This window comes from Hypanus sabinus, chromosome 4 (genome assembly GCF_030144855.1).
Source record: "Hypanus sabinus isolate sHypSab1 chromosome 4, sHypSab1.hap1, whole genome shotgun sequence".
Classification (NCBI taxonomy): domain Eukaryota; kingdom Metazoa; phylum Chordata; class Chondrichthyes; order Myliobatiformes; family Dasyatidae; genus Hypanus; species Hypanus sabinus.
Window position 1 is genome coordinate 74797205 of NC_082709.1, and position 27689 is coordinate 74824893.

The window sequence follows — 27689 nt, forward strand, 5'->3', positions numbered from 1 at the left end:
ATGGGGGCTGAATGACCTAATTCTGTCCCAAAATCTTCTGATCTTATGAATGCAAATTACACAGGAACTTGTGGTGCTGTAGATAATGATGAAGGTTGTCTAAATTGAATAAGGATCAGATGGAAAGTTAAACATAGGAAGTGGCATTTAAACCCGAGCTGAAAGTGATGCACTATAGGAAATAAGGATAGGACACATATAATTGGTAGAGCACTAAGGAATATTGACAAACAGACAGCCCTCAGGGTTCAAGTCCATACTTCTCTAAAACAACAGGTAGTGTTGGAAATCACTGTTTTTAAAATACTTGCTATAAGATATTAAATTAATTAATGTAATACTATAGTTGTAGTTAAATCATATGTACATTTACTAAAGTTTACTTTAATCAGAATTTGTCCTTTTTTAACAAACTTGTGTATTTTGCACAGTATGTGGTGGTTTGTCCCCACTTACTGACAGAAAGCGGTACAGGAGTTAAACTAAGAATTTATCACCGTTCTCATTTTTCATTGGCTAAGTATTAGCACATTACGTATATGATATAATTGTGCAACCAGAGATTGGTTTATCTTATCTAAGAAATTTCTCTTATCTAGATTATAAAGGTGATGGATTTTACAGAGATCGATCTTTTATCTTTGCCTTCTTTGTTGTTCATTCTTCTCTGCTTCACTTCTCAGCTCTTTGTTTGTTTAAACTTTAAAATAAACAATTGTTAAGAATTAAGACTGCTCACCATTCTCGACTCCCAGAAGAACCCTAAGGATCAGAAAATAGCAACAATTTGGCACCCGAACATAGGATAATTACTTGAAGAAAACTGAACAAAGAAAGGAAGTTTGAATCGTGTATCAGGGAGGTAAAACAACTTGCTCCATTCCTCAACTGTCCGAGAATAAATAACTTCAGTATATAGTTTAAAAGGAGGTTAAGAGTGAGTGGAGGCTGTATCTTATTTTTACTTGTGGTGGATCAGGTTAAAATGCTCATGGTTGTGCAACCTGAGGGGCCAGTATAAATTACTGAAGAAACCCAAAATCCGATATAAGTTACAGCACAGTTGACGTTTTGGGCCAGAACTCTTTGGCAGGAGGGTTTTGGCCAGAAACATCAACTGTACTCTTTTCCATAGATACTGCCTGGCCTGCTGAGTTCCTCCAGCATTGTGTGGGTGTTGCTTGAATTTCCAGCATCTGCAGATTTTCTCATTTGTCTGATATATGTTGTCGGACAAGAAGCAGACAAAAGTTTAAAGTACCGGATGATTGTTTGTTTCGGGGTTATAACCCGACATTATAGTCACAATGGGGTTGTGAGATTTTTGACATCTCCTTAAGATTGATTCTAATACAACAGACCTGTGATTCCCTCAAGTTTTCAGATAGGAGGGAAAAGTTAACTGAAATCTTAAGCACTTATTTAAGTGATGCATATAAACTTGATCCCGTTGGTAAAGAAATATGGAAGAAATTTGGTATCGATGCCAAGTCTAGTGAAGACTAGCCAACGGTGGCATGCAAAAGTATGGTCACCCCTGGTCAAAATTTCTCTTACTCTGAATAGTTAAGTGAGTAGAAGATGAACTGATCTCCAAAAGTCATAAAGTTAAAGATGAAACATTCTTTTCAACATTTTAAGCAAGATTAGTGTATTATTTTTGCTTTGTACAATTTTGAAGTGGGGGAAAAAAAGGAAAGGAGCACCATGCAAAAGTTTGGGCACCCCAAGAGATTTGAGCTCTCAGATAACTTTTACCAAGGTCTCAGACCTTAATTATCTTGTTAGGGCTATGGCTTGTTCACAGTCATTGTGAGGAAGGGCCAAATGATGCAAATTTCAAAGCTTTATAAATACCCTGACTTCTCAAACCTTGTCCCAACAATCAGCAGCCATGGGCTCCTTTAAGCAGCTGCCTGGCACTCTGAAAATTAAAATAAATGGTGCCACAAAGCAGGAGAAGGCTATAAGAAGATAGCAAAGCATTTTCAGGTAGCTGTTTCCTCAGTTTGTAATGTAATTAAGAAATGGCAGTTAACAGGAATGGTGGAGGTCAAGTTGAGGTCTGGAAGACCAAGAAAACTTTCTGAGAGAACTGCTTGTAGGATTGCTAGAAAGGCAAATCAAAACCCGTTGGACTCAACCCAACAGTGATCTGGCGATTCTCACAAAGGAGGGGGCTACGGACGTAACAACTGCAAAAGACCTTCAGGAAGATTTAGCAGAGTCTGGAGTGGTGTTGCACTGTTCTACTGTGCAGCGACACCTGCACAAATTTGACCTTCATGGAACAGTCATCAGAAGAAAACCTTTCCTACATCCTCACCACAAAATTCAATGTCAGAAGTTTGCAAAGGAACATCTAAACAAGTCTGATGCATTTTGGAAACAAATCCTGTGGACTGATGAAGTTAAAATAGAACTTTTTGGCTGCAATGAGCAAAGGTATGTGTGGAGAAAAAAGGGTGCAGAATTTCATGAAAAGAACACCTCTCCAACTGTTAAGCACGGGGGTGGATCAATCATGCTTTGGGCTTGTGTTGCAGCCAGTGGTATGGAGAACATTTCACTGGTAGAGGGAAGAATGAATTCAATTAAATACCAGCAAATTCTGGAGTCAAACATCACACCATCTATAAAAAAGCTGACGATGAAAATAGCATGGCTTCTACAACAGGATAATGATCCTAAACACACCTCAAAATCCACAATGGACTACCTCAAGAGGCACAAGCTGAATGTTTTGCCATGGCCCTCACAGTCCCCTGACCTAAACATCAAAAATCTGTGGATAGACCTCAAAAGAGTAGTGCATGCAAGACGGCCCAAGAATCTCACAGAACTCGAAGCCTTTTGCAAGGAAGAGTGGGCGAAAATCCCCAAATCAAGAATTGAAAGACACTTGGCTGGTTACAGAAAGTATATACAAGCTGTGATACTTGACAAAGGGGGTGTTACTAAGTACTGACCATGCAGGGTGCCCAAACTTCTGCTTCGGGCCCTTTTCTTTTTTTGTTATTTTGAAACTGTAAAAGATGGAAATAAAAAAATGTAATCTTGCTTAAAATATTAAAAAATGTGTCATCTTTAACTTTATGCCTTTTGGAAATCAGGTCATCTTTCACTCGCTTAGCTATTCACAGTAACAGAAATTTTGACCAGGGGTGCCCAAACTTTTGCATGTCACTATATAAATGATGTTGAAATGATATATAGTCAGATCAGAAAGGCGTGGTCAGGAACTAAGAAGACAACTTGGATGCTAGCGACCTTAACAGAGCTGCAGAAGTGCAAGCATAACGAGATGCAAGAAGACACAGATGCTTTAAAAAGTGAACGCACTGATTTAGAAAATTAAAATGGTGAACTGTGCCAATGGTAATCCCCAATACAGAATGGAAGTAACTGACTGCAATCAAAAGGCTTTAGATGATGTTTCTGAATATGAAGACAGTTTAGATCAGCTACTCAGGAGTTCAAGCAACAACTGAAGATAACATGGAAGAATCCATATACGGCTTTCTCAAGTTGACTTTCATGAATGGTTTGAAACCAGATGTTGCCAAAATGGTGAAGATAACAAGAGCAAATTGGAGTGAAACTGTCATTTCCTACAGTGATCTGTTGCAAACTACCAAACAAGTGGAGCGGGATAACGAAGTCCAAATAAGGTGAATGAGCTGTCTATGTCATATAACCAACAGAACAAGTGAAACTGGAATTCACAGCAATATGATTATTTACTAGTTGGAAATGAAAGTGATGTACTTTATTTGTTTGATTATCTAGCCTTCAAGGAATACAAAGCAAATATGGACAGGACACAATTGTAAGAGGAAGAAGTGATTTACTTGGGACAGAAAATTTCCCAAGACAAACAGGAAATCACTGAAAATCATGTAAAGGCTGTTAAATCAACAAAACCACCTACAAAAGTCGAGAAACTTCGATCATTCCTGGATTTATGCAGCTATAACAGAGCGTGGGTCAATTCAAATGCTGAAATTGCTCAACCTATTACTGTTCTGCTGAAGGGCAGCTAGCATTCTGATAATCCTGTGACTTTAATGAAGAACATATGGAAACTTTTCAAACTTTAAAGACAATACGAAGTACTGCACCTGGAATCCCTGATACAAGAAGACTATCTACCCTGTACGTCAACGAGAAGCATGGCTACATGAAGGCAGTTTTAATTCAAGGACAGAGAGATTAGCAGCATCCTGTTGGATATTAGTCTGCCAAATTGGATAATGTAGCCTTAACATAGGGTTCATGTCTATGAGCAGTGCAAGCAATTTATCTAGCAGTTGTGACTGTTTCTAACATTGCTCTGGATCTCTGGATAAAAGTTCTAAGTCCACATTCAGTGCATACTTTACTGACCATCACAAGTGACAGCTGCTCAGTGGTCCAAATGGTCCACTGTTCTTGAAGCACCTAATACCATCATTCAATGAGCAAGTCTAGCGAATCTAGCTACACTGTTGTCAGTGGACATGGAAGACTATTCATGACCATGACTGTGCAAGAACAATAACATGCCAAGCAGATGCAAATTACCAAAAAGAAGTGCCTTTGTTAAACCCAGATTTGATTCTGTTCACTGATGGCTGAACCATTGAGGGAGAAATTCGAATGGCTGTGGTCACAGAAAATGAAGTGATACCCTCAGAAAACATGGCTCTTGGCACCTCTGCACAACAGGCAGACTGAAAGCTTTCATAGATATCTGCAAGTCAGCAGAAGGAAGATCAGCTAATATCTGACGGTTTCTTGTTATGCTTTCGGAGATGTTCGAGCCTTTGGAAACTTATGGAGACAGAGAATTTCTTACAGCCGTGTTAACTCCAATCAAGAATGACAAACTAGTACAAGAACCAATGGAAGTTATGAAACTACCATCAGAAGCTGCCGTATTAAAATATAAAGGTCACACTAAAATGACCACACCGGAAAGCCATGGAAGTGCATTTGTAGATGTAACTGCAAAAAGAGTAGTGAAAGAAGGAATAAAGAAAATTGAAACAAAAATGGAAGAAAACCCAATACCTGAAACCATGAAAACCAAGGTAAACATTATGCCACAGACGAACATGCAAGATATTGGAGAAGTGCAAGATCAGTGCTCAAATGAAGAAAAGTGATACAGGATAGAAAATGGTGGATTATTAAACAAATATGAAGTATGGGGATACAGCAGTAGTCATTGACTGGTAGCCCCAGCTGAGCTGCCTCCTTATCTGGCACAACAGAGATACTCATTAGGACACATTGGAGTGCAGGAAATAGTCGACAGATTCTGCCAATGGTGGTGGAATCCAACGTTGAAGTTACAAGCTCAACAAACAGCTGAGAGATTATGACTTGCCAGGAAACAACTCCAGATAAATGGAGAAGCTAACTCAACCAAGTAATCCTGCCCCAGCTGTCCATTATTTTACATCTACAAGTGGACTATATTACTCTAATGAAGTGCCAAGGATATTCAGATGTTTCAAGATGGGTGGAAGCCATATCACGAAGAAAAGCTACTGGCATACACACAGCCAAAACTCTGAAGAAGGACTATGCTTCTAGATGGGGATTGCCATGCCATACTGACTCTGACCAAGGAACACGCTTCACTGTTTGTCAAGAATTATGTCGAGTGATGAACACTGAATGGTCTTTTCATTGTCCACACCATCCAAAGTCCTCAGGACAAGCTGAAAGAATGAATCACGAAGAAAGTGTACCATGGCCTACAACACTTCCTTTGGTTTTATCCAACATCAGGACAAACCCAAACAAGAAAACAAAATTGAGTCCATTTGAAGTGGTGACGGGGAAACCTATGACACTACCAGAAGCTCTTGATCTCAAAGAAGCTGATATACACATTATGGATGACAGTAGATCGCAGCGCAGTAGCTGCTCTGCTACTTACAAAACCCTGAGCCCGAATTAGGTCAGCTGCGAAAATTTTAGCACCGGGTTCCCCACGAGCATTCGGTGTGGTAAATAGGTTTAAATCAGCGCCCATCTGTCCGCACTCCAGGCCGTTATCAACTGCACTTCTTGCCGGCCGCGCAAGGCCAACCAGTGATCCCTGGTGCGAAGGTATCACTGCGTTTAGGCGACTAATGACCTTGTGTGCATTCAAGTTCAACAGTGAGTGTGACAGGGAATGAGGAAAGGTGCAGCTGACTCATATCATTTCATATCGACAAATCATACTTTCTTCGCGGTCCAGTGGTTGGGGACCACTGAAGTACACTGTATAGTGCGGGGGAGCTACACGCATGTGCACTGGGCAGAAAGAACTGAAATAAAACCCCGCAACCCAGAAACAATCTCTCAACAGTATTTGTGTATTTATATTTCTTTTTTTTTTCGGGATCTACTGGGAAAGTCTCAAAGATCGACCAGTTGATCGCGATCGATGGGTTGGCGACCACTACCTTACAGAGTCAAAGTGGGGGAGAACTGTTGGAAAACATTTTTTTTTAAATAAAAGATAAATTAATGAACGACTAATGTTGTAATTAAGTCATCTATACTTATACTAAAGTTTTAGCTTAATCATAATTTGTATTTTCTGAACAAACTCGTGTATTTTGCACAGTATGTGGTGGTTCGTCACCACTTACTGGCAGGAAGCGGTATAACAATTAAACTAATAGTTCATCACCTTTCTCATTAGCTAAGTAATAGCACATTATCCATGTGATGTAATTATTCAACCAGTCATTGGTTTAAGAAATTTCTTTTATCTTGATTATATTGGTGATGGATTTTTCAGAGGTGCCATCTTTTACTTTTGTCTTCTTTGCCATTCATTCACCTCTCTTTTGTTTCTCAGCTATTTACTTAGTTTGTTTCGTACTGTTTAGTCCAGCTGAAGGGTCTCAGCCTGAAATGTCAGCTGTACTCTTTTCCATAGATGCTGCTGGGCCTGCTGAGTTCCTCCAGCATTTTGCATGTGTTACTTCCAGTACCTGCAGATTCTCTTGTTTGCTTACTATGTTTGTTTAAAGTTAAAAATAATGATCATTAAGAATTAAGACTGCCCACCAAGGTTAAAACACTAACAGAGATCCAACAATAGCTGGTGCAGAAGGTATATGACATACTTGCTTTATAAGTTGGAACACAGAATATAAAAATTGGGAGATAATGTTGCAATTTTGAAGAACACTGTGCACATCATATCTGCAACAATATTGATGGCTGTTCACAGATAAATAAATATGTATAATTTCTTTTTAATTTATTTATTTTTGTCCACTGTGAGTTATCTGACAATATATAATGCTCTTTGAGAGTACTCCCTGTAATCTTGCTCCTTGAAGGTGGGGAAGGGTGGGGGTTATAAGGAATAGGGTAAAAGAAAAGAAACTGGTGCCCAGTTAACTTGGATGCAGTAATTTGACGCCTATGCATGCTCACTCACAGGACTAAGATGACTACAGTCAGAATGAGAATCTTGGTTTATGTCTCTTTCTACTTTCCTCATCTACACTCCTATATGCCACAAATTACAAATTAATTTTGGTAACTTCTAGCCTGAAATGCATGGAGCAAAGGCAGGGTAGTCATAACAGAAGATTTTGATTTCCATCCAGATTAGATAAAATAAATGATCTCCTGGTTGAAAAATAGTGAATTTCAAGAGTTTTCAGGACAATATTTTGCAAATGATTTTCCTCAAAACAACAAAGATTAGGATATATTAGATCTGGTGTTGTGCAAAGTACCCAGATTTGGTTAAACCTTAATTGTGCAGGAACGCTTATCTAAAAGCAATCAGAATAGTTTTACTGTTGATTTCAAAAAGGGGAAATGCAAAACAATTACTGGAAAAAAAAAATGAAGTTCTAAATTTGAAGACTGATGCCTGTGATTTAGAGCAAATTTGCAAATTATTAGAGTGGTGGGAGGTTTAGATGTTAAAGCATATAACCTTACTAAAGAGCTAAGCAAAAATGTAAAACTTTTAAGATTATGTAAATAAGATTAAAGCTTACATCAGTCATGGCAACTGGGAGAGAGAAAAAACAAGAGGACAGTGCAACTAGCATTACAAAATGCAGGTGTGAAAAGAAACTCTAAAGGATATCAAAAGCCACCTTGCATTCTCAATATTAGAGAAAGGTAAGCACAGTAAAGGTAAACTCCAGAAGTTCAGTATACCCTGATGAGACGAGATAGGGACACATCTGTCCTCGCATGTGAAATCAGCTCTGGGAAACTGGAAGGATGAGATAAAGAGAAGATCCGACAGCCAGGGAGACTGTTCTGCAACACTTTGTGGAGAGTGAAGAGCATCACAAGTCACAGTAGTCAAGGTCACCTACTGCAACCAAGGGCCCAGTTTGTGATGTCTACTCGTACCAATGGACCTGGATTTCTAAGGTCAAGATAGCACAACTACCGAATGCAACAGCTTTTATACTTCAAAAACCCTCCCACACAGGTCTGCTGTCATTGTTGGATACAACTGACAACCAACAAGGATGAAGGCGAGGTCTGAGTACTTGTACGCTTAAGCCCATTTTGACATATTAAACGTACAAGTTGAAGCTAACTGGGTCTCTATCTCCTTTTAAAATAACATGGAGAAAAATGGTGAAATACAGATGTGTTCGGAAATCAACATCCAGTAAATAGAATATCTGTTAGTCTTGCGCCAAAGTATTAAGGATATGGGATGTTGCACTTTCAGGGATTATTGGATCATATGTTATGGGCATAATTAGGCTACTTGGCCAATCAAGTCTGCTCCACCATTCAATGACTATTTGTTGCAACACCATTCTTCTACCTGTAAATCATATCCCTTTTCCAATCAAGAACCTATCAATCTTTGCATTAAATAGACTAAATGACTTGCCTCCACATCCCTGTGACAATAAATTCCAGGTTCACCACCCACTGGCTAAAGAAATTTCTCATCTCAGTTTTAAAGTAAGGTTCTTTTATTCTGTAGCCATGTGCTCAGAATCTAGACTCTTAAATTAATAGAATATTTCTATGTTCATTCTATTCAAGCCTTTCAGTATCTTGTTGGTGTCAATGAGGTCCCACATCCTTCTGAGCTCCCGCGTACAAGCCCAGATAGATCAAACACTCCTCAAATGTTAAGCCTTTCATTCCAGGGATCATTCGTGTGAACCTCCTCTGAACTCTCTCCTGGGCCAGTACACCTTTCCTCAGATAGAGTCCAAACCGCTTACAATATTCCAAGTGTAGTCTGGATCAATGCCTTATGAAACCTCAGAAGTATAACCTTTGCTTTTATGACGTAGTCCTTTCAGAATGAATATTAACATTGCATTTGTCTTCTTTACCACTGACTCAACCTAAAAGCTAATCTTGATGGACTCATGAATTAGGATTCCCAAGTCCCTTTGCATCTCCGGTTTCTGAAATTTCTCTCGTTTAGAAAATAATCTAGACCTTGATTCTTCCTACTGAACAGCATAATTCCAAATTTCCCTATGCTGTGTTCCATCCGCTACTTTGCTCACTATCCCAGCTTGCCCAAGTCCTTCTGCCAACTCCCTCCCTCCATGTCCCCCCAACTACCAAGTCTGCAACTTGGTCACAATGCCATTAGTTCCTTCACTCTACCATATATAACTGAAAACAGTGGATGTTAAATAATTATATTAACGATATTGAGAAAATCACTGAGCAATGTCTGTTCCTGAAATGCACTGACAATTGAAATAAACTCCATTAATTCAATTATGCATCTTGAATGATCTTTGAATGCAGGTTTATTCCTGAAATTAGATGATCTCTGAAATGACGATTCATTACAGAAGTAGACAATGGCTAAACAGCCTTTCATTAAGACCATAACCATAAATGTACAAGACATAGGAGCAGAGTTAGCCCACTCAGCCCGGTTTATCAACCCTTGATTTATTTTCTCACCTTGCTAATCAAGAATCTATCAACCTCCACTTTAAATATACCCAATGATTTGTCCCTCACAGTAGTCTGTGACAATGAGTTCCACAAGTTTACCACCCGCTGACAAAAGAAACTCCTCCTCATCTCTGTTCTAAAGGTGACATCCTTGCACTCTGAGATTGTGTCCTAGACATCACTGCTAGAGGAAACATCCTCTACATGACCATTCTACCTAGGGCTTTCAATATTCAGTAGATTTCAATGAAATTCTCCCCACTTCCCCCCCCCCCCCATTTCTTTTCAACTCTAGTGACAAGCCCAGGCCCAGGCCTATCAACCACTCCTCATACATTAACTCTTTCGTTCCCAGGTTCATTCTCATGAACTTCATCTGAACCCTCTCCAATGCCAGTATATCTTTTCTTAGATAAGATTAAAATCTAAGATTACCTTTATTTGTCACATGTACTTCAAAAGAGTGACATGCGTCATTTGTAATCGTGACTAACACAGTCTGAAGATGTGCTGGGGGCAGCCAGTGGGTACTACCATGCTTATGACACCAACATAGCACACCTACAATTTACTAACCCTAATCCACACATCATTTGGAATGTGGAAGGAAATGAAAGCACCTAGAGGAAACCTACAGGATTACAAGGGAGAACATATGAATTCCTCATTGACAGTAGTGAGAATTAAACTTTAATCACTGACACTGTAAAGCGTTGTGCTAACCACTATGCTACTCTGCCAATATATGCCCAATAGCTATGGATCCCGCTCTTGAATATTTTACAGATTATACAGTAAGGGTCAAAAATATAGTAACTATTTCAGCTTGTGTCATGAGATATATTGAAATTATAACTGGTGGTGAGTTTGTGCATTCTTTAGTGCTCAAATCAAAAAAGACTGTGAGCGTCTAACACAGAAGTTCGAACAGACTTGCTGCTTTACTAACTTATTTCTAGTTCTGATCTGTTCATTGCAACTGATCTCTAAAGTTCAGAGTATGGTAGGGTGCCTGAAAATGAATAAAAATATAAAATGGCAAATTCCTCCTTCACAAAGCAAAAACTGTAAACCCATCACAAGATATAATCATTCAGAAGTATGCTTTCTGTTATGAATTGCAATAGAACTTACCGTTAGCGAGCTGATAATCCCAATTGCTTTGATGTCACTGTTTTGAAGCTTCTTCATCTACCAAATAAGTTAGTAAAACTAACACCGTGACACTAATGCTTACTACAGTGGCTACAGCCTGATAAGGGTAAGTTAAGCTACCAATGCTACAAGAGCTTAAGACAGGCCAGGAATCAATTGCTTATCAATCAAAGTGATTTGGACCAGATAGCTCTGGGACCTAAAGCATGGAGATGTCCTGAATGATTTGCTGAACACAATGCTGCAATATTAGTATTCAACCCACACCTCTCCTCCTTGCAATACAGATGAGTCACTATCTGACTCGCAGACTTACACTTGACCATTCCATTGTATCACCCTGGGGACACAACATTGGAGCAAGGAGTCCACAGAGTTTGGTGTTACTGATCATCACCATTCTTAAACAATAACTGTTTCTCTTTTGGAAACTTTTGCCTAACCTGCTGTACTCTTAGCATTTATTTCGGACTATCAGAATCCGAAGGATTTTGCTTTTGCATAATCTTTGTCTGCCAGAATGCTACATTTCCTCCAAATTCTTAACAAATTCGGAGGTGGGGAGCTACTGCCTTTGCCCAGTAAATTCGACTGTCATTCATCCAGAAACAGTTAACAGTTAGTTTTATATTTCATTACATCACAGTGGGAAAGATTGAGTCCAGATTCACGGTCCTGAATTGAAATGTCAACTGCCCATTTCCCTCCATAGATGCTGCCTGACCAGTGTGTTTGTGGTGCTTCAGATTCCAGCATCTGCAGTCTGTTTCATTTTGCTGCTCCATTGAGAAGTACCTCCGAAGTATCTCTACCATGCAAAAGTTCTCCTCCTCTTCAACGAGAGTTCTGTGAGACCCTCACTCACTGCTCCCCTGTGGTCTCTATTGCACTGTTGTCATGTATTCAGCTAGACTCACTACCAAAGCCATGGATGCTTGTCTCTGCCACCAGCTTGTCCCATGTGGCTTCCAACTCAGTTTCCAGGCCTTCCAGTGTAGCCTCTGCAAGGATCTCAGGGAGGAGTCCAAATGAAGAGTTTCAACCTTAAATGCTGACTGCCCATTTCCCTTCACGAATGCTACCCTGTTGAGTTCCTCCAGTGTTGCTTCATATTCCTAGTAGCTGCAGTCTCTCTTGTGAGTCCAGTTCAACCATCATTTCCCTCTAATCTCTTCACTCTCATAAGTCCATCTGCTGCCAACTCCCACCCCGCCACTCCACTGAGTCACCTCCCGTCACCAACATTACAGGTAACTGATTGTAATGTGTTAACCTACAACCAGTATGACTTTGGGATGTGGAAGCAGACCCAAATGCCCATGGTGAGAACATGCAAACAGTAACAGACAACACCAAAGGTCAGGATTGAACACAGGAATTCAGGTTGATACACTTGTGAGGCAGCAGCACTATCAGTTGCATCCCTTCTATTCTTCTTTCACTTCTAGGTCTGATATAACATTTCAACAAACCAGAATTACAAGAGGAAAATGCCAGTGGAAGGTAAATTATTGGAAAAAATACTGAGGAACAAGATTAATCTACACTTGGAAAGGCAGATATTAAAAAGTCAGCCCATTGGATCCAAGTCAAGTTGAAATATTGTATACAAAATTAGATGATGGGGGCAGAGTATTTTGGTGGCAAACTGTTTTAGGATTTGGAAGATTGTGACTAGTGGTGTACCACAAGGATGGTGCTGGGCCCTGTTGTTTGTTATACAGATGCGAATGCATGTGGCATGATTTGAAAATATGCAAATGACACAAAAACCAGGAGAGGACAGACACAGTGAATGAAAGGCCCTGGGGAGTGTTGCAGAATATGACATCATCCCTGAAAGTGGCAATAGTCAGGATGGTGAAAAATGCATATGGCACATGTGCCTTCATCAGACAGCGTGTTAACTGCAGGAGTTGGGGTGTCATGACACAGCTGTACAAGATGTTGGACTTGAGTTATGAACATGCTGGAACTGTTTTCCCTTGAGTAGAGGCTGAAGGATGACCTTATATAGGTTTATAAAATCAGGTGTGGCTTATAGAGGGTTATCAAGTTATATCGGGCACAGATACAGCAATGGCCAGTCACAGTCCTTTTGCCAGGCTAGGAGTGTCTAAAACTAGAAGACGGAATTAAAAGTTCGAAGTTCACTTATTATCAAATAAAATATACATGAAGTACGCACAAACCTTGAGATTCATCTCCTTACAGGCAGCCACAAAGCAAAGAAACCCAAAAGAACCCATTAAAATAAAGAGCGACAAACACCCAATGTGCAGAGAGAGAAAAAAACAAATAGTGCAAGTAATAAAAGTAAGCAAATGGCACCTAGAATGAAAATGAGTCCTCAGACACGAAGCCCAGAGCAGGTCACCGCCTCGGCACAGTGAACAGAGGAGTAAACGTCATGGAGCACAACCCTCATCTCTTGTCCCAACACCCTGCCTTTTCAATCCATCTGGCCTGGCGTTTAAGATGAGAAGGGAGAAAATTTAAAGGCGATCTGAGAGGCAAGTTAAAGGCTGGTGGGCATATGGAAGATCCTGCCAGAGAAACTGTTAGCAGCAGACACAAATCCAAATTTTAAAAGGCATTTGAAAGAGTACTTGAATAAGTATCACAGTTAGTATGGACTAATTGATCTGAAGGTCTTGCTTGTGTGCTGTTTAACTATGACCTCAGTATTGCATATGAAACACCCTGGTTTCTTCGGCCCGCAAGTCTAGGGAAGACAACCTCCAGTCCCACCAAACTTGTGAGATTGAGGCGCGCTCAAACCCTGGTTTGTGTGGATGCTGTGTCATTTACTACCTGGTTACAAATTAATGCCACGAAATAACAGACAGTACACAGCATACAATTAAAGGAAATATATTTACACACCTTAACTATAAAGGTAAAGAATAACAAAAAAAAAGGGCCCATTATAATTAGACAGTCAAATGTGCACAAGTTGGAGCTCATCTTGAACTTCTCTGTCATTCACACGCTGGGCCCTCGGTCAATATGAGAGCACACACCACCTTCCAAACATCGCTCACAATCCATCTTGAGCAATCGGGTCTCCCACCGGATCGTATGCTACAACCGGTTCTTCCCAACGTCTTCTCTCTTCATCTCCTCCTGAACAAAAGCTCCAAACCCAACCTTAGTGTTCCTCACTACAGAAACCTCCCCTTAATCCAACCATCCTAATTGGATGACACACATTTCTCGTCTCTCTTCAACAGTAACCCAAACAAGCATGAAGACAGTACAGACTGTTCTAACATGCATACATGCATACATAATATGCTAAAATGAAATGCATACAGCACAACAGAAAAAATATGAACTAGGGCATTACCCTCTCCCCCACCAAAAGTTATGTCCTCATGACTTTGAAATAATTTGTCATCCCGTCATTAATAACAGTTTTCAAAGGAATCTCGTGATGTCAGAACCTCCAATCCATTTGTAAATGGTAGTGACATCTCTCTCTAGGGGGATAGTCACAACCCTCTGCTCCTCCCCAGTGATACATAGGCCAGCCTATCTGGGGGGGGGTCTCCTGACTCTTTGAGACCTCCATATCCCATCATCCAAGTCTTCAGTTTCAGACACTCCTTGGGATACTTCTGGTCTACATGGCAAGGTGTCCCCCGGTCTATTACTCATGCCTTCTGGCATCTTAGGAACCTCTGCCACTTGGCTGAGTTCAGCTTCATTCCCAGTTACTTTTGAGCCCAGCTCCCCTTCTTAAACCAGCTGCAAACCTGCCTGTCCACAGATAGTCCCCCCAACTTCACCTGTCTCAGCACAAGAAGGGTTGGGAATGTCTTCCTCAATTAGTGGGGGGTGAGCAAAAGGCAGCATATACCACACCCCTACTTCCTCATCCTCCGAATCCACATCCCATTCAGGAGCAGAGGCCGGTATAATCTTTCCTGCTGCTCATTCTTCAGTCTCTTCATGTCGCCAGAGTCCTCTTACTAGGTCCAGGTCAGGCTCTGGGTCAACACACACCTCTTGTCCCAGAGGTAGAAGGTGGTTCTGATGGAGAATCTTGACAGGCTAATTCCCATCCTCTGGTTTCATCTGGAAAACTGGCACATTTGGCATCTGACTCTCCACTACATAGGGCGTAGCCACCCAGCGGTCAGCCAACTATGCTTCCCAGGTAGCCCCAAATTCTTTAAGAGGATTCAGTCTCCAGGCATGAGTTGGGAGAACCTAACTTATTGATCATACCTCCTCTTTCCTTGATTCTGCTTGGCAGCCAAGATCTCAGCTAATTCATAAGCCTTTTTCAGCTTCCTTCTCATATCAGACACATACTTCAGGTAAGTCTTCTCTTTTATCAGCCTCATTCATGGGTATCTGGTAATACCCACTCCTCAAGTCCAGCACACTGAACCACGTTGCACCATTCAGGCAGGCTGGTGTGTTCTCGATTATCAGGGCTGTATACTGGCTGGGGACTGTACGCCTGGTTCAGAGTTTGATAGTCCAAACACATCTGTACCTTCCCATTCTTCTTCCTGGCCACTACATTTGAAGACACGCAAGAGCTTCTCAACTCAGTGATGATCCCAGCTTCCTTCAACTTCCGCAGATGCTGCCGCATGTCCTCTCCCTTGCAGATGACCTTTCTCTGAACAGGGTGTCCTCTGTCACCCAGATGGTGTGGCGAGTGCTCCTGGATCAACCCACATCAAATTCGTCAGTAGAAAAGACATCTTCCAGCTTCAACATTTTCTCAATCAACCTCTTCTTCCAACCTCCAGATATTGGGGAGTCCCCAAAGTTGAATGACTCAGCAGTCATCTTTCCTCTTTTCAGAGAGAGTTTCTCCCCAGCTTGTCTCACAGGAACACTAGACACTAAAGTCACTGGGAAGAAGTGCACCATTGGCATCCCCCCGCCCAAAGGTGACCTCCTGCTCTGAAGTGTTTCTGACACCTACTGTCATCCTGTTCGCCTGTACAACCGAGGTGCAGTTCAGGCCTCACCAGTACCCCCCGCAGGTAAGCCTAACTCCTCTTCGTGGTCTTCTGGAGTATCCACCAACTAGGCCTTGGCCTCAGGCACTCCTGGAAATTTAGTGTTTCCTGTCATTCTCGCTATTTCCCCAGGCCGTAACATGACTGGTTTTGGCAACAAATAATGGTTGTAAAATGAACGGTAGAGTAGAGTAACCAGTGTCAAGTATGGCTTTAGCTTAAATACCCTCAATCTGTGGCAATCGACTGGAGCTTGGCACCTTGAAGCCTTCAGGAAAAGGTTTTTTTGGCTTTAGGTTGTTCCTTGATATATCGCTGGGAATGTGATTCTCCCCCCCCCCCACCCACCCCCCCAAGATGCCAGGCCATTCCCTCACTGGGTCTCTCCGCTTAGGTACACAGGGTTTCCCATCGTTCACATTCCCATCTGAAGTTCGCTTTACGACATTTCGCTTTTATGAAAGACCTACATTAGTACCTGTTTTCACTAACCAAAAGAGGAGTTTCGCTTTTACAAAAAAAGACACCCGCTTTAAACTTGTGTCTACCCCAAGAAAGACTACCATGACCATGAAGCCTTGCGTGGGCAGTTGTGTGCACATGTGTGTATGTGCCGATTTTTCTCTACAGATCAGTTTTGGCTCAATCTTCCTGATTCTGGTAAGTGAAACTACACTGTACATAAATTATTTCTACTTTACATAGGCTGTATATTTAGCATATCATTCCTGCTTTTACTATATGTTAGTGTTATTTTAGGTTTTATGTGTTATTTGGTAGGTTATTTTTTGGGTCTGGGAACGCTCAAAAATTTTCCCATATAAATTAATGGTAATAGCTTCTTCGCTTTACGCCATTTCAGCTTATGAATGGTTTCAAAGGAATGCTCTACCTTCAGATAGCGGGGGAAAGCTGTATCCCTATTCACCACAGTTATAACAGACAATAGCGGCTCCTCCCTTCTTGCAGAACCCCGGCCACCAGCAGCCCTCAGCTTAGTCCATCCCCTTTAAGGGGTACCTCCCTATCAGCTCTATCGTATTGGGAGGGGGGGGTGAACTCACAGATAACTACGGAAGCATCTCAGTCCTAAACTCTGCCATGAGCTCCTTCACTACCTCCCGGGGTGGGTTATCAGTGGTCACCTCAACCAAGGTGACCATTACTGAGGATTGTACCCTGTGGACGGAGGCCTCCCACGCCTCCATCGCATTCTCCTCCTCTCTTATTTCTCTGATCAGATTGACAAATGGGGGGGGGGGGGGTGGGGAACACATCTTACAAGACATTCGGAGACCCGAATCAGGCCCAGCGAATGGGTGCCTTTTGCCACTTGGTCCATTCTTAACGGATTCACCTCAGCCGTTTGAATGCCCCCCCCCCCACAAGCTGCACGCAATTTAGCTGCCTCTCTAGCCGAAAAATGTAGGCAGAAAGCTTCTCCTCCTTCTCCTGAGACATTTTCTGAAACCCCATCATAAACTCTAATGGGCTTCCCATCATGCCAAACACTTTTTCTAGCACTTGCATGTAGGCCACAGAGGAAGCAATGGGTCTCACTACATCAAACTCACTGGCCCTTCAAACTTTCTCTGTCTTTTTTTGTCAACAGAGCACTGCCACTCATCCAGCAACTGAGAAGTCTGCTCTGCCCAAATCTCATACTCCTCCTCCCCTTTAGTGGTGGGCTTCCTTCCTGAGAACAGGCTATTGCTACGACAGCAGGGATTTTGACATTTATTAGCCAGGGAGGTAAGGCCGCTACCAACTCAGACTGCCGTTACTTCAGTGCTCTTCTGAACTAGAACAGAGTCTTTCCCTGCCATTTTATCAGACCTCTGCTCCACCCCTGCAGTATTCATAACCACATATCGTAATCACCTTACCAGACAATAGTTTAACACAGGCTTAAACACACAACCCACTGGATCAATGTTCAGGGCAATCGCAGAGCATCCAATGAAATCGATCCCGGACGAGCCCCCACGATGAAACACCCTGGTTTCCTTGGCTGTAATTCTAGGGAAGGCAACCTCCTCCACTGAAGTTGTGAGATTGAGGCATGATTGAACCCATCCCAACCCCAGATTGTGTGGATGCTCTGTCATTGCTACCCTGTTACAAATTAATCCACCAAAATAACAGACAGTACACTGCAAACAATTAAAGAAATATTTACAAATCTTAAAGGGTTAGTAAAGAATAACAGAAAGGAAAGGGCCCATTCTAATTAAACAGTCAAATGTGCACAAGTTGGAGGTCATCTTGAACTTCTCTGTCACTCACGTGCTGGGCTCTCGGTCAATATGAGAGCACACACCACCTTCCAAACGTCACTCACAATCCATCTCGAAACAAACGAGTTCATATGCTATAACCGATTCTCCACAATGTCTTCGCTCTTCATCTCCTCTCGAACAAAAGCTCCAAGCCCAACCTTAGTGTCCCTCACCAGAGAAACCTCCCCTTAATCCAACTATCCTAATCAGATGGCACACATTTCTCCTCATCTCTTATCTTCAACAGTAACCCAAACAAGCATGAAAACAGAACAGACTGCTCTAACAGAGCTGTCAAAAATACATACAGCATAACAGTAAAATATGAACCAGGGCATTACACATACAACACTTCACAGCCTTCAGTACTTCACAACTCTGTGAGCATGAACGAATGTCACAGATATAACAGGTACTGATATCATAGGCAGCAAACGTGATCAGAATCACACACAGCTGGCTTTGAAGCATTAACAACATTGACACATCTGACAGTGGACAAATCAATATCAACAGAGTTCAAGAAAATGGTCAACAATATCATACTGTCACATCATTAAGTGTCATGAAGAAAATAACACAAACTATGTATTTCATGTGTTATGCTCAATAGTGACAAGGCCACCTACTGTGTATGATACGGAACCACCTCTTCTTCAAAGAATCGCCTCACACTTTGTCTTAATATATCATGTTCTTCAGAAAATATCCGACGAGTGCCAATGTCCATTAGATTCTTTGCCGAGAAGGTTTCTGGACGAGAAACTTTGTGGGTTTCATTACATTGTGCAGATGTAGTAAATAATCTAAAAAGAAATTTGTATAAACATTTACAATCAAATATTAGTGTTAATACTTACAAAAATGTGTTCACCAAAGTCTTCACTAATATTTCCTTGTGCCTGCACATCTTTGGCATTTCTTGTAAAGTTTCATTAATCAATTGTTTTTGTGTTATTAATGCAACATTAATACAATTCACCGATAAGGTGTTGACAACCTTTGATTTTAAAAGACTAAAGATTTTATGAAAGAGACGAGTTCAGCAGTTTAAGGGCCCCAAATAAAGCCAAGGGTGAACTATTCATTGCTTTCTTTCTTTTTAAATCTTTTTATTAATTTTCAAACATAGGCATAATAACAGTAGTGATAGAGAGATTGGGAATACATAGTTAATAAACAGTATATACAAGAATAAGCTATAGATAACACAAATGTACTTACTAAGCCTCCCAAACCCATGATGTATTTAACATGATAGAAAAAAAACATAGCAAAAAAACCCAAATTAGAAATCAAAAAACACTAAACAAAGCTGGGCTATCATATTACAACAGATATAATCAGTCAAGTCAATAACTCCGCTCCTGGATCCATTCATTGCAATGCCACAGAAACTTGACGAGGAAGAGAGGAAACTCTACAAATTTGCTGCTTGCTTACCTACATTCCCACCATCAGCACACTACCAAGAAAATTCATGTTTCCAATAGCTACATCAAAATGACAGCCCTTAAGTGTTCAACACTCAATAGCACACTACACAGGAACATTACACTGGTTAATACACTGGTCAAATTAACTGGATGAGTATTGGCAAAAATCACAAAATATAAAGGCTTCCATGGTGGAGTGGTCTAGGAGGCAGAAGGTGGATCAAGATGCCCTGCCGAACAAACATCATCCTATTTAAGTAAATAGATGCAAGTTTTGTTATTACAGGTACTAGCTAGACTGATAAGCAAGCTGGCATGTGCTTCTGGCAGCGGGTCTGTATATTGTATATCTTACACACACAGGATAAATCTCACTTCACAGTGAGGCGTGATAGGATAGTATCTATCAGAGGGATGAGGTGAAAAGCAGTGAAACATAAGCAGAACTAAAAATCAGAAAGGCCAATTTTACACCTACATTTCTACCAATTCAAAATGCAGGAACAGTGAAAGCAACACCATTAAGGACATAAATTATCATTCACAGAACGCTGGAGGAACCCAGCAGGCCAGGCTGCATCTATGGAAAAGAGTACAGTTGACATTTTGGGCAGAGACAGTCTGCTGAAGGACCTCGATCCAAAACACCAACTGTACTCTTTTCCATTGATGCTACCTGGCCTGCTGAGTTCCTCCAGCATTTTCTGTGTGTTGCTTGGATTACCAGCATATGTAGATTTTCTCTTGGTCATGAATTATCAATGTTCATTTGAGTATAATCACTGAAATGTTCACACAACCAATGAATTCACTTTCAAGGGACTCTTCATCTCAGGTTCTCGTTATTTATTGCTATTTAATTATATTTGCATTTGTAGCTTGCTGTTTTCTGCACTCTGGTTGATTTTTCATTGATCCTGCAGTAGTTACTATTCTATATATTTGTTGAGTGTGCTCACAAGAAAATGAATCTCAGGGTTGTATATGGTGCAATATGTACTTTGGACTTTAATAAAATAATTGATAAATAATTAATAAATAATTGATAAAATTTAATAAAAACTTTTGAGAACATTAAATGAAAAATGAGTTCAGAGTACGGTGTATTTAATTAACTATTAACTTCATTGAAAACAGTGTCTGGATCGGTAAGTTATTCTAAATTCAATAGCCAGTCCATCAAATTATATTAATATGCAGCTAGTTAAATTCATGGACATATTTATACGATGATTCAGATTCTGCGCTCTAGTCACAGGTACTTTCACAGGCAATATCTCCTATGTGGGGCAGAAATTTTAGCATCACGGTAACTACTGTGTCCAAGTTTCTTGCCACATTATTTAAAATGTTAAAAACTTTCAGCTCTGCATACTGTTCTCATGAAAAAAAAAAGTTCTCATCAAATATTAGTGTTAATACTTACAAAAATGTGTTCACCAAAGTCTTTACTAATATTTCCTTGTGCCTGTACATCTTTGGCATTTCTTGTAAAGTTTCATTAATCAATTGTTTTTGTGTTATTAATGCAACATTAATACAATTCACTGATAAGGTGTTGACAACCTTTGATTTTAAAAGACTAAAGATTTTATGAAAGAGACGAGTTCAGCAGTTTAAGGGCCCCAAATAAAGCCAAGGGTGAACTATTCATTGCTTTCTTTCTTTAAATCTTTTTATTAATTTTCAAACGTTGGCAAACGTTTCACAGGCAAACGTTGCCTGTGAAAGTACCTGTGACTAGAGCGCAGAATCTGAATCATTGTATATGTCCATGAATTTAACTAGCTGCATATTAATATAATTTGATGGACTGGCAATTGAATTTAGAATAACTTACCGATCCAGACACTGTTTGATCAAGGATTATCACAGATTGCACAGAACACTCTGGAGTGGGCAGGTGAATAGTAAGAGGTTATGTTCCATATCAGTACCAACTATCCCTATGTTCCTTGCTTTCTTTAAAATCTAGAAAGCCTTAAATATGTTTCAACCCAACCACAGACAAAAGTCTCCACAGCCTTCTGGGCTTGAGAATTCCAAAGGTTCACTACCCTCTACAAGGAAAACTTAATCCTCAATCCAGCCCTAAATGATAATTGAACTATACTTTTAGTTACTGTAACCCTGGTTCTATTCTCCTTAGACAGAGGACCAGGGAGAATCACAGGAGGTTGACACTGAACCCAGATTACCTGCTGCTCCACTGCTTTTACATACATAAAGAACAACACCATATAAGCAGAATTAAGTTATTCAGCCAATTCTGTTTGCTCCACTATTCAATTGGGTAAATGGAGCTCGTCAGCCTGGGAAGGCAGTCCATCTGAAAACTCTGATTTCAAACATCCGCTGCCTTGTGGCCATACCCACTCATGGGAATGGCTTCAGGAGTAAACCCCGAGGACAAATCTGGAGCTGGAGTCCCTAAGGCAGTCCAACGCTATCTTCACCCTCGTTCTGGAAACTCCTGTGATGACACTGGTGCCGAGCTGTATCAGCCCTTGCCCTTCCCTTGGACAACATCGGTGGCATGGAGAGGGAGACTTGCTGATGGGCAGCAGCCGGTCTCCCATACAACCTTGCCCAAGCCTGCACCCTGGAGGAGACTTTCCAGGCATAGATCCATGGTCTCGCAAGACTAACAGATGTCATACATACTATTCAATCAAGGCTGGCTTATTTTCCCTCTCAAGCTCATTCTCCTGCCTTCCTCCGGAACCTTTGACACCCTTACTAATCACAAACCTATCATCCTTTACTTTAAATATACCAAATGACTTGGCCTCCACAGCTGTCTGTGGCAGTGAATTCCACAGATTCTTCACATTCTGGCTAAAGGTATTCCTCATCTCTGTTCCAAGAGGACGTCATTCTATTCCAAAGACGCTCTCACTATTGGAAATAATCATTTCCATCCATTCTATCGACGATTTTCAATATTCAAAACATTTCAATGAGGTACTCATTTTTCTAAATTCCGGCAAGTACAGGCCCAGAGCCATCAAATGCTCCTCACACATTAACCCTTTCATTTCTGGATTCATTCCTGTGGACCCTCTCAAATACCAAAACATCCCATCTTAGATAAGTGCCCAAAACTGCTCACAATACTGCAAATGTGGTCTGACCAACACCTTATAAAGCCTCAGCTTTACATCCTTGATTTTATATTCTAGTCCTCTGGAACTGAATGCTGATATTGTATTTTTTCCTTACCAGCAACCACAACCTGCAAAGTAAACTTAAGGACATCCTGCTCTAGAACCCCAAGCCCCTCTGCACTTTCAATGCATGAGGATATCAAATGAAGCAGTATTGGAAAGCCAAAGATTACCTGCATGGTATCAGGAGGTAAGATTTCAAATGAATATTTTACAACCATTGTATACTGATCCTTCCTGGCTAGCGTTATACAGGTGCTTTAAAAGGATATAGTAGTTTATCTCTGGTAGGTCAAATTATTGGAACAAATCTTAAGAAACATCATTAAAGATAAAGATTATGAAACTTACTTTCCCTACTGATTATGAAGAGATTCATATGTCTTGTCCTGGAACAACATCCTCTATCCCATCAGCTAGTCCCCATCCACTCTATCACTCAATGACCAACCCATCCTCAATGACCATTAATTACCTCACCACAGGGACAAGCCCACCAAAAATGTAACTAACCCTCCAATGGTAACCAATTTTCACAGCACCCCCTTCAGCCACCACATTCAATGATTCTCCAAACTAGGAGCACACCTCATTTCAGCAACCCACTATTCACAAAAACACCAAGTGGCGCACAGATCCTGGGGCTGAATATTGCACTGCGCTACCCACATAGCTAATCTCCTGTCAGTCACGTCCCAATGACCCCCACCACATTCCCCCTCACCTAGACCCTCAGTAACCCTCTCATCCCACCCAATATCGACAAAAGCCCACTGACATCCCTCTCCTCCCAATCCAAAACCACCGCTACTAACTCCTCCCCATTTGCCCCACCACCCAGCCAAGCAGTGTCATGGAGACGGTACTCCGAATTCCCACCCGGTCACCGCCCCTCCCCCCCCCATGCCCGGACCCCGGCCAGGCCACAGCTCCCCTGCCACAGACAGTTTCCTCCCATCCAGTCACTGCCCTGCCTCAGACCCAACACTGGGGCCGAACGCGCCACTCACCTACGCGCTATACCGCGGCTGCACCGCCAACCCAGCCGCAGCGCTGCCATCTTTGCCTGAGGCTGCGCATGCGTGCGGCGGGAAGGGCAACCCCGGGGGCAGAGTCCTCCCAGATCCACCCCTCCTTCCTGCAGTGCCGAGCCCCACCCCGCCCCGGCATCACCCTTCTCCCACAGTGTCAAGCCCCCTCCACATCACTCCTCCATGCACACAATGCGGAGCTCCCTCGGCAATGCCCCTCTCAAAGAGTGCAGAACACCTTTACGCTACCCCTCTGACAGCATTATTCCTTAGCAACACACTGGCAGCAGCCACAGACTGATGCACCATCAATAACTCACACTGAGACGTAGGCGAGATATCGGCTTTTATTGACTGGAAGAAGGAACCAGGAGTGAGTGTCTATCATACAAGGTCCTGGAGACTGAGGCCGATCTTCAGGCCTCAGATCGCCTTTATACAGGGGCCTGTGGGAGGAGCCACAGGAGCAGTCAGCAGGGGCGTGTCCCAACAGGCACATAGTTCACCACATTCACCCCCCCTTCGTTTGAAAAAGTCCTCATGTAGCGAAGGTTCTTACAAGTCAAGCCGATCAGGCGGTCAAATCTGTCGCTGCGATCTACGTAGCACCGGCTGTGACCGCATAGGTGCCGGCAACATTGGCGATTGCACAGGGGACGGAGGTTGCGCTTGTTCTTGCCCACTAGGCGCCGGTGATCCCTCACGCATGTGCGAGGCGCCTGGTATAAATGCGTACGAAACGCCCGGTATACAAGTGTCGTGAGGAGTCTGTGTAGGGCCTGGTGAGTACGGTGTCACCTCTGGTGCAGGGTTCACAGTTACCGGAGAGCCTTCAGGGTAGTGGTCTGCTGCACCTGCGGGTGCCAGGTCGCGGATGGAGACCGTGTCCTCCCGCCCATCAGGTAAGACCACGTAAGCATACTGGGGGTTCGCATGGAGAAGGTGAACCCTCTCCACCAGCGGGGAGTATTTATTGCTCCTCACATGTTTCCGGAGCAGCACTGGCCCCGGGGACGTCAGCCAAACTGGTAGGGTGGTCCCAGTGACAGACTTCCTGGGAAAAGAGAATAGGCGTTCGTGAGGGGTGGCATTGGTGGACGTACATAACAGAGAGCGGATAGAGTGCAGTGCCTCAGGGAGGACCTCCTGCCATCGAGAGACCGGCAACCCTTTGGACTTGAGGGCTAAAAGTGTGGCCTTCCACACTGTGGCATTCTCCCGCTCTACCTGGCCATTACCCCGGGGATTATAACTCGTGGTCTGACTGGTAGCAATGCCCCTAGCTAGCAAGTACTGGCGCAGCTCCTCACTCATAAAGGAGGACCCTCTATCACTGTGGATATAGCAGGGATACCCGAACAGAGTGAAGAGCTGGCGCAGGGCTTTTATGACGGACGTGGCAGTGGTGTCGGGGCAGGGGATGGCAAAGGGGAACCGTGAGAACTCGTCAATAACACTGAGAAAATAGACATTGCGGTCAGTGGAGGGAAGGGGGCCCTTAAAGTCAACACTCAGGCGTTCAAAAGGGCGGGTGGCCTTGACAAGTTGTGCCGTGTCAGGACAGTAGAAGTGCGGTTTGCACTCGGCACAAATTTGGCAGTCCCTGGTCATCGTCCTGATGTCCTCCAGGGAGTACGGCAGGTTCCGAGCTTTCACAAAATGGTAAAATCGGGTGACCCCCGGATGGCAAAGTTGTGCATGAAGGGCGTACAGCTGGTCGAGCTGTGTGCTAGCACATGTTCCCCGGGATAGGGCATCAGGGGGCTCATTGAGTCTGCCAGGCCGGTACAGGATATCATAGGTGTAGGTGGAGAGTTCTATCCTCCACCGCAAAAGCTTATCATTTTTGATCTTGCCCCGCTGTTGGTTGCTGAACAGGAACGCAACCGAGCGCTGGTCGGTCAGCACAGTGAATCTTTTGCCAGCAAGATAGTGCCTCCAGTGCCTAACAGCCTCCACTATGGCCTGGGCTTCTTTCTCCACCGCGGAGTGCCGAATTTCAGAGCCTTGGAGGGTGCGAGAAAAGAATGCTACTGGTCTGCCTTCCTGATTAAGGGTAGCAGCCAGAGCGAAATCGGAGGCATCACACTCCACTTGGAAGGGAGCGGTCTCGTCCACTGCATGCATCGTAGCTTTGGCAATGTCCGCTTTAATGCAGTTGAAGGCCGCGCAGGCCTCAGCAGAGAGGGGAAACGAGGTAGACTTGACCAGGGGGCGAGCCTTGTCTGCGTAATGGGGGACCCATTGGGCGTAATAGGAAAAAAACCCCAGGCACCGTCTGAGGGCCTTGAGAGTGGTGGGAAGAGGGAGCTCTAACAGGGGGCGCATACGTTCGGGATCAGGCCCAATAACCCCGTTTTCCACGACATACCCAAGTATAGCAAGGCGGGTGGTACCAAAAACACACTTGTCCCTGTTATAAGTAAGGTTCAGAGCTGCGGCCACTTGGAGAAACCGTTGGAGGTTGGCGTCGTGATCTGGCCTGTCATGACCACAGATGGTGATGTTATCCAGATAGGGAAATGTGGCCTGCAGTTGGTACTGGTCCACCATCCGGTCCATTTCCCTCTGGAAGACAGAGACACCATTCGTGACACCGAAAGGGACGCGCAGGAAGTGATAGAGCCGGCCGCCCGCCTCGAAGGCGGTGTAGGGGCGGTCCTCTGGGCAGATGGGGAGCTGGTGATAAGCGGATTTCAGATCTATTGTCGAGTACACCTTATACTGAGCAATCTGGTTGACCATATCCGCGATGCGGGGTAGGGGGTATGCGTCAAGCTGCGTAAACCTATTGATGGTTTGACTATAGTCCACCACCATCCTATTTTTCTGCCCAGTCCGAACAACAACCACCTGGGCCCTCCAAGGGCTTGTGCTCGGCTCAATGATCCCCTCCCTGAGCAGCCGCTGCACCTCCGACTGAATGAAGGCCCGGTCCCCCGCGCTGTACCTCCTGCTTTTGGTTGCCACAGGTTTACAGTCGGGGGTCAGGTTGGCGAACAGCGGTGGGGGAGGGATCTTGAGAGTGGAGAGGCTGCAAGTGTCGGTAGCGCAGCTGTTGGCCTGGTTCTGGATGGGATGTGTGTGTCCGTGTGTGTGTGTGGTCAGTAGCGGGGTATGTGAAGAAGTCCCACAAAACTGAGGATTCTTGACAGTGAGTGGTGGGAGGGGCCCGTCGTATACCATAGTCACACTTTCGAGATGGCTCTGGAAGTCCAGCCCCAATAGCACAGGTGCACACAGATTAGGCATGACCAGCAGTTCAAAGTCCCGATATACTGTGCCTTGCACCACCAAAGTCGCTACACAACCCGCCCGGATGTCTGCGGACTGCGACCCAGAGGCCAAATGGAACCTCCGACTGACCGGCCGCGTTGCAAGTCCGCAGCGTTGCACTGTGTCCGGGTGAATAAAACTCCCAGTGCTGCCCGTGTCAAACAGGCATCCAGTCCAATGCCCCTCCACCTGGATGTCCATCATGGATCTTGCAAGCTGGTGTGGGGCGCTTTGGTCGAGAGTCACAGTGGCCAGAGTTGGATCGCCGTCGGGGTACCCGGTCAGCATCGGAGGGTCGGGGGTGGGGCATGCTGACGCCGACAAAGATGGCCGCTCACATCCGGGGTACCCGGTCAGCATCCGAGGATCGGGGGCGGGGCGTGCTGACGTCGACAAAGATGGCCGCCCACATCCCGGCATGCAAGATGGCGGCCCCCACGTT

The 27689-nt window shown here is 43.3% G+C and overlaps 1 protein-coding gene across 1 annotated transcript in view; it reads right to left on the minus strand.

The window, feature by feature from the left end:
- Window positions 1-24036, minus strand: part of acadl (acyl-CoA dehydrogenase long chain) — a 107234-nt gene extending 83198 nt beyond the window's left edge. The window contains exons 1-2 of the mRNA XM_059967432.1: window positions 23951-24036; window positions 18967-19143 (exon numbers count right to left, since the gene is read on the minus strand). Of these exons, the coding sequence (XP_059823415.1) occupies window positions 18967-19143; window positions 23951-24000 (227 nt within the window). The 5' untranslated portion in view covers window positions 24001-24036. The remainder of the gene's footprint in view (window positions 1-18966; window positions 19144-23950) is intronic.
- Between the last annotated feature and the right edge of the window lie 3653 nt (window positions 24037-27689).